This window comes from Acipenser ruthenus, chromosome 6 (assembly GCF_902713425.1).
Source record: "Acipenser ruthenus chromosome 6, fAciRut3.2 maternal haplotype, whole genome shotgun sequence".
Lineage (NCBI taxonomy): Eukaryota > Metazoa > Chordata > Actinopteri > Acipenseriformes > Acipenseridae > Acipenser > Acipenser ruthenus.
The window spans coordinates 64,948,728-64,964,452 of NC_081194.1; the positions used below are offsets into that span (position 1 = coordinate 64,948,728).

At 39.0% G+C, this 15,725-nt stretch overlaps 1 protein-coding gene across 8 annotated transcripts in view; it reads left to right on the top strand.

Moving 5' to 3' along the window:
• LOC117411408 (sine oculis-binding protein homolog) overlaps positions 1-15,725 on the top strand; it is a 92,268-nt gene that overhangs the window by 58,506 nt on the left and 18,037 nt on the right. For 7 of the 8 annotated variants that reach the window (XM_059025667.1, XM_059025669.1, XM_034018887.2 and 4 more), the window contains exon 5: positions 1,963-2,058. The exons of the other annotated variant lie outside the window; for it this stretch is intronic. In XM_059025667.1, the coding sequence (XP_058881650.1) occupies positions 1,963-2,058 (96 nt within the window). The remainder of the gene's footprint in view (positions 1-1,962; positions 2,059-15,725) is intronic. 8 annotated transcript variants of the gene reach the window in all.

Consider the following 15,725-nt stretch of genomic DNA (forward strand, 5'->3'; position numbering starts at 1 on the left):
ATGATGCCAGTTCTGAAAAGATTTAATAAACTAATCCGTGTGCCTCAAGACACTCTCATGATGACAAGCCACATTTGAAAAGATTAAATAAATCGTTTGAATTTAAGTTTGATGATAATGAGTTATCAGGTTACAAAACAGTACTGTATCCGTTGTGAACAAATCGCTAGCAGTGCCAGAAAGTTGTTCTTTTAAGCGAAGTCCCTGTTCCTTTAGGTGTAGCATTTACAATGGGAAAAATCTGTGCAGTACAGTGCAGTGTTACTACCTTGGTCACTGCTAATACTGACACACCTCAAACTTGCCTTATAAATATCTTTAGGATATGCCAACTGTCAGAATCATTTTATTCAAAATATTCGTGAGTTGTGGTTTTATTTATACAACATTTATATACCTATGTACTATAATTATTATCATTATTATTTGTTTATTTAGCAGATGCCTTTATCCAAGGCGACTTACAGAGACTAGGGTATATAAAACTATGGATACTGAAATACAGGACAACTGTTGGAATAATTTTGGCACCATTCTACATACCGGTAAATATTTGAATTACATCTATAAATGTGCACCATTTTGATCAGTAATAGATGGAAAAGCTACTCTGACATCTTGTAGGTCTTGTTGTCATTCAGACATTTAAAGGTCAAAAGATTAAAACTTTATATATACCCGATTTTAAAACACAATAAAGCCAAGGTGTAGAAAATAAACACAGGAAAGTTCCTTAACAAGCAGTATTCTCTTTTTCAGCTTATAATGAACAAAGTCAGATTTAGGAAAATTACAGGTAGTTGAAGTCACTAGTGCAAGTACATGATAAGTCTCACTTTCCTGAAACTGAGCATGAAATGTGTGAATTGTCTGGCCGGATGGCATTGGAATTGGAATTCCCAGGTTCTCAATTTTTTAGTAGATAACAACGATACATTGACCGATGGCTTCAGTAAATCGCGGTGTGACAAATTGAAATGCAAGATCCTCTATTTGCTGGTTCTTATTGCTCACACATAACAAACAATCATCCTGTGTTGAAAGATGTATCTGGAAACAATGGGGCTCAACCTGACTGCTATTCCATTTTAGTGGTAGTGCTGCTATCCATAGAGGGCCTGATTCTATGAGCATTTTACTCCAAATTACAAAAAAATTAAAACTTAGGTCTATACAGCCCTTACATTAAATGTTTTGAGTATATTTCTAGTTTTGTTACTCTATTGGGTGTGATTTTCCTGTCTGTGCAAATGATGAATAAAGAGGTTTGAAAATCTAGCTCTAAAAAAGAACTAAAAAAAAACCTAAGCAACATGCATTCTCTTTATATGACTTTAATATATGTTTGATTATTTGGTACTTCTTTAAAGCTGCTATGCAGGTACAGGAGTTATAAGTAAATTCTAATCCCAACTTTAGTGCAGACTGGTTAAAACAATTGGCACCACTGAACTGGCATCACGTACTAATGGAAAGTGGATGTGGGTGACCTCCAGTTTTGCAATTTCCATTGCTGTCTGGCTAAGGGGATAACACAGGAAAACCCTAATACACTCACACTGCTAAACATAACTCCATAGAAAAGTTGTGTGTGGAGCTCATTGTAAAACTGAGCTCCAATGTGGTCTCTTAAAATGAAAATCCCTAATTGAAATGTTTCAACATACAATTCCAATATAGATGTTTTTAGTGTAAAGGGTAAGGTAAGGGGGCTAAGGTTACATTTTAGAAAGTACACTTTAATATATATATATATATATATATATATATATATATATATATATATATATATATATATATATATATATATATATATAATTTGTTTCAATCTTATTTCTAATTTTATTTGTTTGTTAAAAAAATTCCAGTATTTTGTTTTGCTGCTTAGTTCTTTATCTATTATTTATTTATATTTTTCTTTATTTGTAAGTCCGTAAAATAGGCCATTATTTCTCCCCTCAGGCTAGAGACGAAGATGGACATGGTGACAAATTTCCCCAGCAGCACTATTCTAAGGAAACGCCAAGGCTTGTCTTCAAGATTAACAACGATGTACTTGTAAGAATGACACATTTAAAAACAAGTCAGATAGATCATACGTTTAGTAGAGGATATAAGTAATAATGTGCAGTTGGATCATTAAAATAAAATGTATGTTAGCTGTTTGTTGATCCTGCCTAGGCCAGCCAGTCTCTCTCTCTCTCTCTCTCTCTCTCTCTCTCTCTCTCTCTCTCTCTCTCTCTCCCTCCCTCCCACTCACTCACTCTCTCTCACACCTAGCAACTTTAAGAGCTTTTTATTCATACTTAATAACCTGCAAATATATATACACTTTCGTAATACATTGCATGTGTCTGAAACTTGACAGAAAATGTGTATGATCTAGACTGCTAGTAACACCAAGCAACTGAATAGTACTTTTTTTTTCTTCTTTTAAGTAAAATGAGTAATCTTTTGTAATAACATCCACCAACCTGTTTGTGGTATAGTGTCTGGCAGTGTTAGAAGACCCTTCCTTGTTTTCACCCTTTTTAATCCTTTTTGTTGAGTCTTGACATTCTGGCTTTAAATAACCTACCCAAACATGACCCACAGCCTTGCAATGCTGTGCACAAGGATGGGCGGTGACAGCGTTCTGATTCTATTCAACTGTGAAAAGCAAGCCATCATTCCCACGGGGGTACCCTGTTTTGTACAGGCACGTTAATGCATGACAGAAGAACTGCGCCCAATTGTATCAAATGTGGAACAATATTTATTTGAATTCGCACACAGTCCACAAAATTGGCTAAAAAAGACACATACTGTAATTAAATTCAAATTCACTACATTTAGTGCCTTACAATTTCCCCAAAAGTTGTTATCTCCCTAAAAAAAGTTATTTCTCAGCTCTGGACCAAAAATGTCTAAATATTATATTAGTCATGACTAAATGTAGTATCATCACACTGCAGTACTTAACCTGGTTACACTGGCACTTGCTTGTAGTTGAATAAATATGTTGAGGTGATGTGGGGGACACTAACAAGTCCTGTCAGACATGCATAAAAGCCAAACAGGCTGCGCCAAAGGGGATTTGTCTGTCATTTTTTCTGTATATTCAGTATTTATATACTATTTTAAGTGGCTGTCAGTTGTCTGGAATCCGGAGGCTGTTCTCTGGAGAGCTCTTCTTGCTTGAGGGGTCAGCTGCCATTTTCCAGCAGCTTGCTTTGGAGCCATGGAGAGTGGAGCCACCTTGTTTTTCTTCTGGTTTTTTTTTTGTTTGTTTGTTTGTTTTGTTTTTAATTGTGGAATTGCATGTGCTCTGAGGTTTGCTGCCACTGATGGGTTCTGTCTGCTAGTAGCTCTTCCCTTTCTAAATATCCCTCTCCTTCCTTTTTTAACTAGTGGCCGTTCTTTAGGTTTAAAGTAGGGCATCTGGTTTTAGGGTTTTACCCAGTTTAGACAGATTTTCCCTCATGTAAGTGTTTTTCTGTTAAATATTTGATATCAACTGTAATTCACCTGGAGGTGCCATCCAAAAGGAGAAGACAATGACCTGACCCTTCTCTAACATAATGAGTAACAGATTGTTCCTACAGACTCAATCATCTGGTCATCAAATCCAACATTTTAAATTTAACATCAAATGTATTTATCATTATAAATAATGTTTTTTAGTTGGATAAAGGGTAACTACAAAACAATAACTGAAATCAGATCTGTGAGTAATTTCTCTTATAATAATTTTGGTAAATGTCCACAGTAAATTCCCGTAGTTACACTCTTATGTGCTGACCATTATCTGCTACGGTTAAGCACAGTTTTTGGATTGTTTTACCATACTTCTATGTCCTTTACTGTGCCTGTCTGTTATTGTACATTCTCACTGTGCTTTCACAATGCTTTGCTACACTTGTACCAGGCAGTGTGTTTTTTTTAAAGAACATATCATATCCACTGGTATCAAATTCTGCTTTTGCATAGAACATTTTGAAAGATTTGTTAAAAATGTAACCAGAACATTAACCTTAGTTGGCAGTTCCTGTAAAATGACAAATATTAACCAGCACGGTAAATTTTTAAAATGCATTGCACTCCAGATTTCACTCCACATACCCTACTTAATTGGATTATATTCAGACCCCTGGCTTTATGCAAAGTAGTAAAGCTTTTTAGTAAAGTGTACATTTTGGAAGTACCATGCTTTAGCTCTGTACTAGATTAGTGTTCACACATACACAGAGTACATGGAGTACTGTCTGGAAAGAGAGCACTTGTGGCTTTTATATATCTTAAAGGAACAGGCAGCAAGCTGTGGGATCTATGTGCTTCAAATGTCATTCCAATAATTCAGCACAGCGAGGATAATCTCAGGATAGCTTGATAGATAAAACCCATATACTGTATATACAGTGCTCCATCACTACAACACGGGTCTCGGAGGACAATATAAGCGTTGTGACATGCTGTAGGAGCATTATATCCGAGGCACATTATAACCGAGAGCCTTATAGCGAGGGAGTGTGTTTGTGTTTGTGTGTGTGTGTATATATATATATATATATATATATATATATAACCAGGTACAGTAGGCTTTTTAAGTAACAGTAGACCATTTCCCCTAATATCATGCTGTAACATACTGTAGTAATAATTTATTAAATATAATTATATAGGGTTATTTTATGATTGTAAAGATAATTAAGATTTAATATAGTGTTTGTTTTTTTAATACATAATGACCACAGCTGAGTAATGGAAATAATAAAGAAAACCTCTGCATAAACAAGCAACAGTCCAGGTTGTGACCTCCCATTCCAGTAGTGTTCAATGTAAGTAGTGTTCAGGTCATTGACTTACGTCAATTGTTGAACTAGACACTTTCACCCTGTCACAAATTTATGTCAAATCACTATTTGAGACAGGCAGTGTCTAATGTTGCAGATCCACCATAGTGGCACATCGCTGTAGCTGTGATGCTTTGTTTTTGCTATCAGTGTAAAGTGTCTCACTACTTTTGCTTTCTGCAGACCATGTCATTGCCATCTGCCAGTTTCTTCTGGGATATCTGCTTTTAGCTGTTACTTATTTGCCAGATAGACCCTTTGGAACCCAGTGGTAAAGAGCCATTCTGAGGATTACCTGAACACTGATGTCTTAGCCAGTTTAGGAGCTAAATCCATCATTAATCTTAATGAAATTAGGAATACACTTCAGGGACAGTCCATCACTTACAAAGAGTTTCTGTTTTATTTTTCAAAGCTCTGTACTCTTCAGAACATTGCAATTACCTCAGTAGGCTGCCCTTCTACATTATTGATTTTATTATGGAAATTATACCCAGATGTGTATGTATTTTGCCATACATGCTGTAAGAGCTGCATGTACCTACTGAATATTAATTTCAATGATGGGCAAGACCTGACAGTGTTTGTTTGAGGGCTCATTGTAGATATATTACATTTTTGCATGGATATTGAGCCAGTTGTGAATGCAAAATGCACATTACTTATAATAAGGGTGTCTCCACAGTTTACTAAAAGCTATAGAAGTAATACTCAAGAATTGGCTTTTAAACATTCATATTGAAATCAGCCCTAAATTCCCCTCTGCTCAGTTACACTATTCTGTTGGTAAGTAGCCTTCATTTTACGACTTTGATATTTCTTGATGTCCACCTGGGACCTGGACTGTAATTCACAACAGGATTAGTAGCCATAGGAGTTCTTGATGTAAACTGGCTCCAGTGTTTTTTTTTCCAAGGTATTTGTCTTTCCAGTGGCATTTACTAGTTAAAGCAGACAGAAAAATGTGCGACTTTCGTATGGATTAACATCCCAATGATTCAGCATCAACAACATGGCTTGCTGAACCATTCCATACCCCAACCACGCTTTGTGTAAAAAATTGTCTCCTACCTTATCTACTAATTATGTCTCCACTTAATTTCCAACTGTAGCCTCTGGCCATTGTTTCTGTGCCGTGTGTAAATTACTGTATTGTCACCTTTTAATATTTTAAACGCTTCAATCAAGTCCCCTCTATTGTTTGTTCTAGGTTAAATAGAATTAGTTCTCTAAACCTATATTCATAACTCATTCCTTTGTGAAATAGTATTTACATGGTACTGACACCTAAAATTTGTTAGCAATAGTAGCAATAGTAGGGGATATCATTTTTTGCATGCCAATTCATCATTTCTTGTGAAAGATGGATTTTTTGCCTCATGTCAACTCCTAAGATTAAGGTAGACATCAAATAGTTAAAATCACTGTGCCTGGGTTAGACAATAATTTATGTTACATCAGTTGTTAATGTGTCTGATCCATTTATATTGTACCTTTACAAGTTGAAACTGTTAATGACTTAAACGATCCACTGAATTGCTCCTCTAGCTAATGTATTAAGCTTAAGTGAGTACATCTTTATTTAATGTGTTATAGGAGCCACTGCCTTCACTTGCTACCCCCCCCCCAACACCCCCCTCTCCCCATTCTTTAACAATGAATCAATATAGGCCCATCTCTGTGTAATTACACATTAAGGAGGTCATTGGAGATCTTAGCAAGTCTGTCTCTGGAGACTCATAATGACACTAATATAACACACCTGTAATTACCTGCTCTTAGTTCTGAAAATGATTTCAATTTTCTCTCGATGCAAGACAGAGATGGAAGCAATTGCCATTAACTTTCTGGTCACATCCAGTCAATGGGGGGGAAAAAGAGCTCATCAAAGGCACTCAGGCAGTTCAGACGTTCAGTGCTAGAGGTCATACTTGGGACATCAGTTTAAAGAGTGTGTGGAGAAATGGGTTTTATTTTGTCTTACAGTACACAGCCTGCTGCCTTTGTAAAAACTATACCATTCCACAAAAGTAGCATTTAGGTTTACTAAACAGTGAACCGTAACTGAATTGTGTGCCTTATTTAAACATGTAAAGCAGGGGCCTCATTTCAGAAAAATTCTGAGGGGGTCAAAGTTGTGCAATGAACATTCTCTGTCCCAAATAGAATCATGAATGAGAAAAAAACAGGCAGTAATTGGGCCAGTTTACAATGAGATAGTGCTTTGTCAAAATGCGCAATGCAAGTATTTTTAAAGCACGGCACTATAACAAAGTCGAAAATGTCGCTCCACTAATGTCTCATTTTATGGTAGTAGTGTAAGGTTATGGTCATAATTTTCATTGACACTTTTGTGTTGTAAAAGTGGGTAGATGCTTTACCGCCAACCTAGTAGTTCTGCTGCCAGCTTCCAATATCCCAGTTAAGTTACATATTGAACAATTTCAGTTACATACTGTAACTACTGCTACATTAAACACATAGCGGTACAACATTTTTTTTTTTTGTTTATCGTTTAAGAGTAGCAGGTCAGGGACATTAGACTACTCTTATTTCAGATCATTGGAAAAAAGTGTGTGTATATATATATATATATATATATATATATATATATATATATATATATGGTAATGTATCGTATGGGCTTTACAAAAAGAGCCAGGAGTAAGAATTAAGTTTAACTCTATTTTAGAGCGTCCATCGGAATACATCGCACCAGATTTGATACATACTTACAACCTTGAGTTAAGTTTAATACATTTCACAAGGACACCTGCTTTCCACAAAGAATGACACGTTGTATCAAATGCAAACCAATGAACAAAAACTGCTAAATAAGCATCACATTCCTCTGCGTGTCGAAAGTAGAAATATGTTGCAAAGTTTTAAATAAAATGTTTACACAGATAATCACAAATAAACTAAAATAAAAGGGGGTAGTGTCTCGCTTTCATCTTGGCAAATTTGTCAGGTTGGCTTGCAGTAACCAAAAGATCGCTCGTTCTCTTATGCCCAGTAGTTGTACGCAGGTATGTTTTGATCCTTTTCATACAATTAGTGAAGGGTCTCTACACAGTAAAGAAGTCCATGTACAATTTACTGTCAACGTGGCCTATCCAGGAATTTACCATTATTTTCCATATTGGTAATCTTTATTAAAACAGACCAAATATGAGTGGACTAAATAGCAAAGATGAGCACATGTGTTGTTTGCATACAGTATATGGTCACATTTTGTTGGAAAGGCCCAAAATATTTTTCTTGAATTTGAAGATGATGTGGTAGGTGAGGTAAATATATATATATATATATATATATATATATATATATATATATATATATATATATATATATATATATATATATATATATATAATGCAACAGAAGCATAAAACTAAAAATAAACTACAGTAAAACTGTGATCATCCAAACCACAATTATCCAAACATCTCTTATTATCTTAACAGCCCCTTGTTAACCTGTCTTGTTGTTTGTTGTGCTCTTCTGTGCTGTTTAAAAAGTTAATACGCTATTCAGCCCTCAATTTCTGGAATTTACAGAGTAGTGCAGTACTGTAGATTATATATTTCCAGGGTGATGTTGTATTGTAACAGCGTGATGTGTTACGTGTGTGGGTAGTCACTGAGAAAATACTGAGAAAGACACAGAGCATTGGTGTTGATACGCCACGCAGGCACGCAGAATTATTTACAACACAAGTGCTGACACTAGGGTACCAGCAATGGTAGCCCCAGTGTCACATTTAATAAAGAAACAAAACAAAACAAAGCTAAAAATAAAAGTCTGACACACAAAATGGCGAATGATAGACCTACTAACATGAATGTGGCGGTCCAGGAACCTGCTACTCTATATAACCCTCTGTATACTGTATTGGGATCAACATCCCCTAAACTGACCTACTTATGTTCTGTTGCTCCCGAAGTTCCGGCCTCCCAGTGACTCTTGGCCGTTTTGACGGTCCTGGCTGGGCAAGCGCCTTCACTGGCACCGTCTTGCAGTTGAAGCGGGTCCGTAGTATTAGTTCCTGCAGAGCGGACGCTCCCCTCCTGGGATGTAAACAAACTGTCACTCAGCGCCTGTCTGTGTGTCAATGGTATCGCAGTCGCCACAAGCTGTAGCACAGCCGCTTTTTGAGCTCCTCTCCGCATCCACATGCAAGCCCCCCACCCAATCCGGACCTCTCGATCAGCTCAGCGCAGGGCGAGCCCACTGCTCAAATGGTCACCTAGCAACACGTCTCCTGCCGTGTGTCGCAGCTGCCTTCCCAAAGGCACGCAGACACTCCACGAGTCAGCGACAGGGCTCCCTGTCACATATATCTATTTAGGAAGTTTCTTGATTGGCATGTAAAGAATGACACTGTCATAATTTGATTATCAGAACAGTTTGAATATCTGAACGCACCTTGGACCCAATTAGTTCAGATAATAGAAGCTCTACTGTAAGTTGTGTGGATCATGATCTCATATTCATGTTACAGCCCAATTTGTTTCCTATTACTAACAGTGTATACTGCACCGTTTTAAAATTAAGTGTATGAAAGCCTACAAAACTCGTTAGTATTTGTTTATTTTAATGGAACTTGGAAATGGAGAGGGATACCAAAAATACAGCAGAATTAGCCAATTCCTTAATAATATCAGTGTGAAGGGCAGTTATATCACTTTCCAAAATTGCCATTAGCGACCCGGTAACTGAAGTGCAAGTGACTTCTGGTAAATATCAGAAACCACTGACAAATAACTGTTCAGAACTACTAAAATATTTGCCTGCCTACAATGAGCTCTTAAGCACTAAAATAATACAGATGTCTTGAATAGTACTTCTCTCACTACAGCATACAAATTCAAATGCCCATAAAATAAATTATTCCAATAAACAACAACTACAAAAATGAGAACAACTTTGTCAGGGGCAGTGTATTCTGTAGGTTCAAGGCAAGGTGTTTTCCTTTTAAATCACTTTGGCTCACTGCGTACATTTTAATGGAAGAGATTAAAGCTGATAGCAAACCTACTGAAGCATAAGAACAAGATGAGAAATCAAAATTATAGAGCAACATACAGGCAAGGTGAAGACATGCCTCTGCCTATCTATTTGCTCATTTTTATGGAGCCACGGGGCCCAGTTCAACAAATAAATACAGTACCACTTGAGATTTTACTGTAACCAAATAATATTTTAAAATGGTCAATGAAACATACAGGAGGTATATTATTTGAAATTGTGTGGGGCGTTATACTACATATAACATGTACATTGTTATACACATGTTATCTAAACTAATCATTGAGGCTGTAATTATGTAAGTCACAGTTTTTACAATATTGTTTGTGTTTTTTCCTCTTATTCTAACTACAGTTGAAAACATTAAAGCTTTGTAAAATCGATACAGAGGTTTTGGTGCTCAGTGCTAATACTGTAAATTTACACTGTGTAAATAAAACGCATAAACGAATATTGGGACGGGTGCATATTAAATGTATTCATGGGGATGTACGCTCTTCTCCCAAGGTTAGTATAAATGTAAAAATTGGCCAGCAGGTGACGCGAGTACAGGTAGGGTTGTGTCCTCAATTGCCAGTACCAGTAGTTCTGGGAAGGGACTGTGGGCAGTTCAAGGATTGGTTAGCTGCCCTGACAGCCCTGTCCTCCCTATTGGCTAAGAAATAGGAAGCAATTGGAGATCTTTCCCTTTCGTGACCCGGAGTGGTATTGCCACAAATCTAAACCCTGTAAAACTAAATGGGAACGCCGGGCCGCTAAGAATGAACACTGGCAATGGAAGGGGTCTAAGAAGTTTCAGATGGGGGCAATTGGTGAAGAGTCTGGGAGGGAGGCCAAGGCACCAACTTTATGTCCCGACTAGTCCGCCGAACATGTAAGCTTTTGGAAATTAAGACCATTAGGACATCAGTGTTTCATCCTCAAACCGATGGTCTTGTGGAGCGTTTTAATAAGACCCTTAAGAACATGTTGCACAGATTTATTAATAGTGATGTGCGTTACTGGGACCAGCTGATTCCTCCCCTTCTCTTTGTGATCAGAGAGGTACCCCAGGCTTCTACGGGGTTTTCACCATTCGAGTTGTTGTATGGGCGGAGACCACAGGGTGTGCTTGATCTGGTCAAAGAGGTGTGGGAAGAGCAGCAGGATAATTCGACCAATACCGTCCGTTATGTGTTGTACCTGCGCAAACGTCTTGAGTCTGTTGGAAAATGGGTGCATGACAATTTGCAGCAGGCTCAGCACAGACAGGAGACACAGTACAACTGAGGGGCTCGGTTACACATATTTCAGCCGGGGGATAAAGTGCTTCTATTATTACCTAGTTCTGAGTCGAAACTTCTGGCTAAGTGGCAAGGACCTTTTGAGGTTGTTATTATTATTATTATTATTATTATTATTATTATTATTATTATTATTATTATTATTATTTATTTCTTAGCAGACACCCTTATCCAGGGCGACTTACAATCGTAAGCAAATACATTTCAAGTGTTACAATACAAGAAATACAATAACTTTTGTTCAAGCAAAGTACAAGTGTGACAAAACACAATTCAATAATACAGCAGATAATAGTGATAGTTACATCAGGATATGATTAAATAGTGATAGTTACATCAGGATATTATTAAATACAAAATACTACAGGTTAAACACTTGGCAGATTACAGTATTCTGAACTACAGGGTTAAATGCAGTAAAACAGGGGGCAGATAAGAGCAAAATAAAGCACATTTAAATGAAGGGTGATAGTGTCCCAGGATACAAACAGAGGAGTTCTACAGGTGCTGTTTGAAGAGGTGAGTCTTAAGGAGGCGCTGGAATGTGGTCAGGGACTGGGTAGTCCTGACATCTGTAGGAAGGTCATTCCACCACTGTGGAGTAAGGGTGGAGAAGGAGCGGGCTCTGGAGGCAGGGGAGCGTAGCGGAGGTAGAGCCAGTCTTCTAGTGCAGGCGGAGCGGAGAGGTCGAGTGGGGGTGTAGGGAGAGATGAGGGTCTGGAGGTAGCTGGGTGCAGTCTGGTCAAGGCATCTGTAGGCTAGTACAAGAGTCTTGAACTGGATGCGAGCGGTGATTGGGAGCCAGTGGAGTGAGTGGAGTAGTGGAGTAGCGTGGGCAAAGCGAGGCAGAGAGAACACCAGGCGGGCAGCAGAGTTTTGGGTGAGCTGGAGTGGATGGGTGGCGGACGCAGGGAGGCCAGCCAGGAGGGAGTTGCAGTAGTCTAGGCGGGAGAGTACCAGGGCCTGGACCAGGAGCTGGGTAGCGTAGTTGGTGAGGAAGTTGGTGAGTTACACGGCGGATTGGGATGGTGGACTATGAGATCTGCCAGCCGGAGTGACGAAGAGAAAAGCACATTTATCATGTCAACCTCTTGAAGCCCTGGTTGCAACAGGAGGCATTGTTAGTGGTGCAAGCAGATGATGTCACAGACCTGGGACCTGACCTGACCAACACAGAAATGTCAGGCTCAGGCTCTGGTGACGGAATTTCCTGATGTGTTTTTTCCCATCCCGGGGCAGACTCGAGTAGCCCATCATCACATTGAAGTTGAGCCGGGGGTGCCAGTTCACCAGAGGCCTTACTGTAGACCTGAAAGCAAAAAACGGAAATTGATGAGATGCTTAGACTAGGGGTAATAGAAGAGTCCCAAAGTGACTGGAACAGTCCCATTGTTTTAGTAGATAAGCCAGAAGGGTCAACTTGGTTTTGCATTGACTTCAGGCAAGTTTAATAAAAAATTTAACGCTTATCCCATGCCTCGGGTAGATGAGTTGCTGGAGCGTCTAGGCACAGCTCATTTTATAATGACACTGGATTTAACAAAGGGGTACTGGCAGATACCTCTAACCCCGGAATCCAGAGAGAGGACGGCGTTTTCGACTCCCTTCAGGTTGTACCAATTTAGGACCATGTCTTTTGGGTTGCACAGAGCGCCAGCCACTTTCCAGCGGATGATGGATTGCATTTTGCGGCCCCATCAGCAGTACGCCGCTGCTTAGATAGATGACGTGGTTATCCACAGTGAGGACTGGCCAAGTCATCTGTGTAAGGTAGCGGTGGTACTGCAATCCTTGCGGGAGGCTGGGCTCACTGCTAACCCAAAGAAATGTGCCAGTGGGAAGAGTGAGTCAGAGTATTTGGGGTATTGAGTAAGGAGTGGCCAGATCAGACCACTGATTGCTAAGGTGAAAGCCTTGGCTGACTGGCCGGTCCCTACGACCAAAACCCAGGTGCGCTCTTTCTTGGGACTAGCGGGCTATTATAGGAAGTTCATCCCGAGCTTCGCCATGCTCGCTACTCCCTTGACAGACCTAACCCGTCTGTCAAGGGAGTACTTGGCCCTGCAGCCCTATGCCTTCAGGGTTGTCCACCAAGCAGGAAAGCTGCATCATAACGCAGATTTTTTCTCTCGGGAAGGCATGGGGGTGTAGGATTTTTGAATGGACTGGTGGTGCCATTCTGAGGGGGAAAATATGTAACGGGAGATCTGTGCTGACTGTCTGACATATGCATGGTGCTGCAGGAAGAGGGCAGTAAGATCTGCCTGTCAGTCATGGCAGTGAAACAGAGAGGTGGGGAAGAGGTGTTGGCTTTCCCTCTCTCTGAGTGGCTGAGAGTCGGGCCTTGGGGGATTGCTGGACCTATAAAATAATGCTCTGTTGTTCCCTCAGCCCTGCCCCTTTAAAGATGAAAAACAAGCCCACGGAAGCGCTGCTGCCGGACCAAGCACAGCCGGAGAGGAACAAAACAAAAAAAAGAAAGAAAAATGATTTTTTTTTTTTTTTAAGTATTGGGGAAAACTTGAGCAGAACCCCGGAAAGTATCTGCATAGCAGGTTGAGGGAATAGGTGAGTGTAGGCGGAGACCCGGGCCGTGCGGATAGTGACAGTCGTGGTAAAGCTGCAGAGTGCAGCACCCAATTGTTTTATTTTTTATTTTTCTTTGTACCTTCTGTTTTTGATTATTATTTGTTTAGGCACCTGCGAGTGTCTATCTGGCCGTGTCTCATTTACCATTTCTGGTATCTGGGACCGGCGGACCTTTAGTGCCACCTGCCAGTGAACAATAAACAGTGCACCTGAGTGGTGTTTAGCACTACAACTTTCTGTCTCTTGTGTCAGTGAATTGCTCACCCTTCCACACAGTGTTTCTGGTTTTTTGTCCAACCCTTGTACAGTACATTAAGCACAAACCAAACACGGATCCAAGTCCTATCCATAGTATACAACTGAAAATGCTATTGATGAAGTAGAAGCCTAGGCACCTAATCACAGATCATGGGACTATTATAGAGGACTATTGCCAGTTTATCCTATTTTTAATGACTATATCAGCTTGGGAAAGATCAATATTTATAATTTGACCCTTGTTTTTTTCCTTGGCCTGTGACCATTGAGACCTTCACCATGCAATACTCGACCTATGGCTGAAATGGAAACCCCAGTCCCACTTGCAGCCAGTTCACTTTGAATATCTTTGGCAGTCAATCTTGGATTGTTATTAACCTTCCTCACAATTTTTCTACTTGTTCTTGGTGAAAGAATCTTCTTTCTTCCAGACCGAGGGAGCATCGTGACAGTACCATGAGTCTTGTATTTCTTGGTAATAGAAGCAATAGTTGAAATTGGGATACTGAAGTGTTTGGAAATCTTCTTGTACTTTTGTACCCCTGACTTTTTCCTATATTGACTTATTGGTAATGACATCAATCATCCTATGCCTAACACTTTTATACTCTCTATGAAAGTTCGCCTACAATACAGCTCTAGATTTTTCTAGAATTAGGTTCTGTATTATCATATTGAAAATAATAGCACCTAATTGTACCGGTAACAGAAGGCATTATACATTTTTTTGTCAGGTGTACATCACACAAAAAATTAAATGCTAACATTAACAAATGTATATTTTTCAAAAGGGAAGAATCTTACAATGAAAAGAAACTCCAATGCATTTGTGCATTCTTTTTTCCATGTATTTTTAAGTGAATAAACTGCACATGGAAGCCAAGCATAAATCAAGTTAATTCTCAATGGATTATCTTTCTCTTCTACCACTGTCACAAAAAGCCAAAGTCAGTTATTTCATTCAGCTGATTGGCATTCTACAACAACATGCATGAGATTGTGCTCTCCCCCTGTCAGAACCCATTCTTGACAATCCGGTTCAGTTAACTCCTAGCAGTTGTTTCTGCCCATGCTGAGCTCAATGAAGATGGTTTGGATACAGCTGCAAAAAGAATTCTAGTTGTCACTGAAAAGCTTGTCAGTGGTTTAATATGTTATTGAGAGTTAAGGAAATGGTTAAGGTTGACAGCAAGTTGTAGTCCCTATTTTAAAATAGCTAACTCAGAAAAACTACTGTTCTGAGTCCCTGATTTGAATACATCTTGGTAATGAGTTGTGCAATATGGAAGTGCAACAATTCACATAAACGGCAGGGAGAAGGTACCATCTTTAGGAGTAATACCCAGGATTCCTGAAACAGCGTAGCTATTCTATAAACCGGACAGCAGATGAGGCTGTGTCTTTCTGATTGTTCGGTTAGAAATTATTTCTAAGCCTATGCTGTTCATTGGGGGTGTTACCCTGCAACCACATCAGTAATATACAGTGTATATATATATATATATATATATATATATGTAAATTATTATTTATTTATTTTTTTAAAGCATATTTATTTGACCTGGACTCTTCATATGTAGTGTCATCAATGTTATTTTGAGAGAGTCAGTGTTTTCCTCTGATCAGGTATTTTGTCCAAAAATATTTTCACAGTATGGAAGTTGCAAAAGAGAAAGGTAAACTAGAGAGATGTACAGTACAGTATCACCATCTTCAATACATTGAATACATT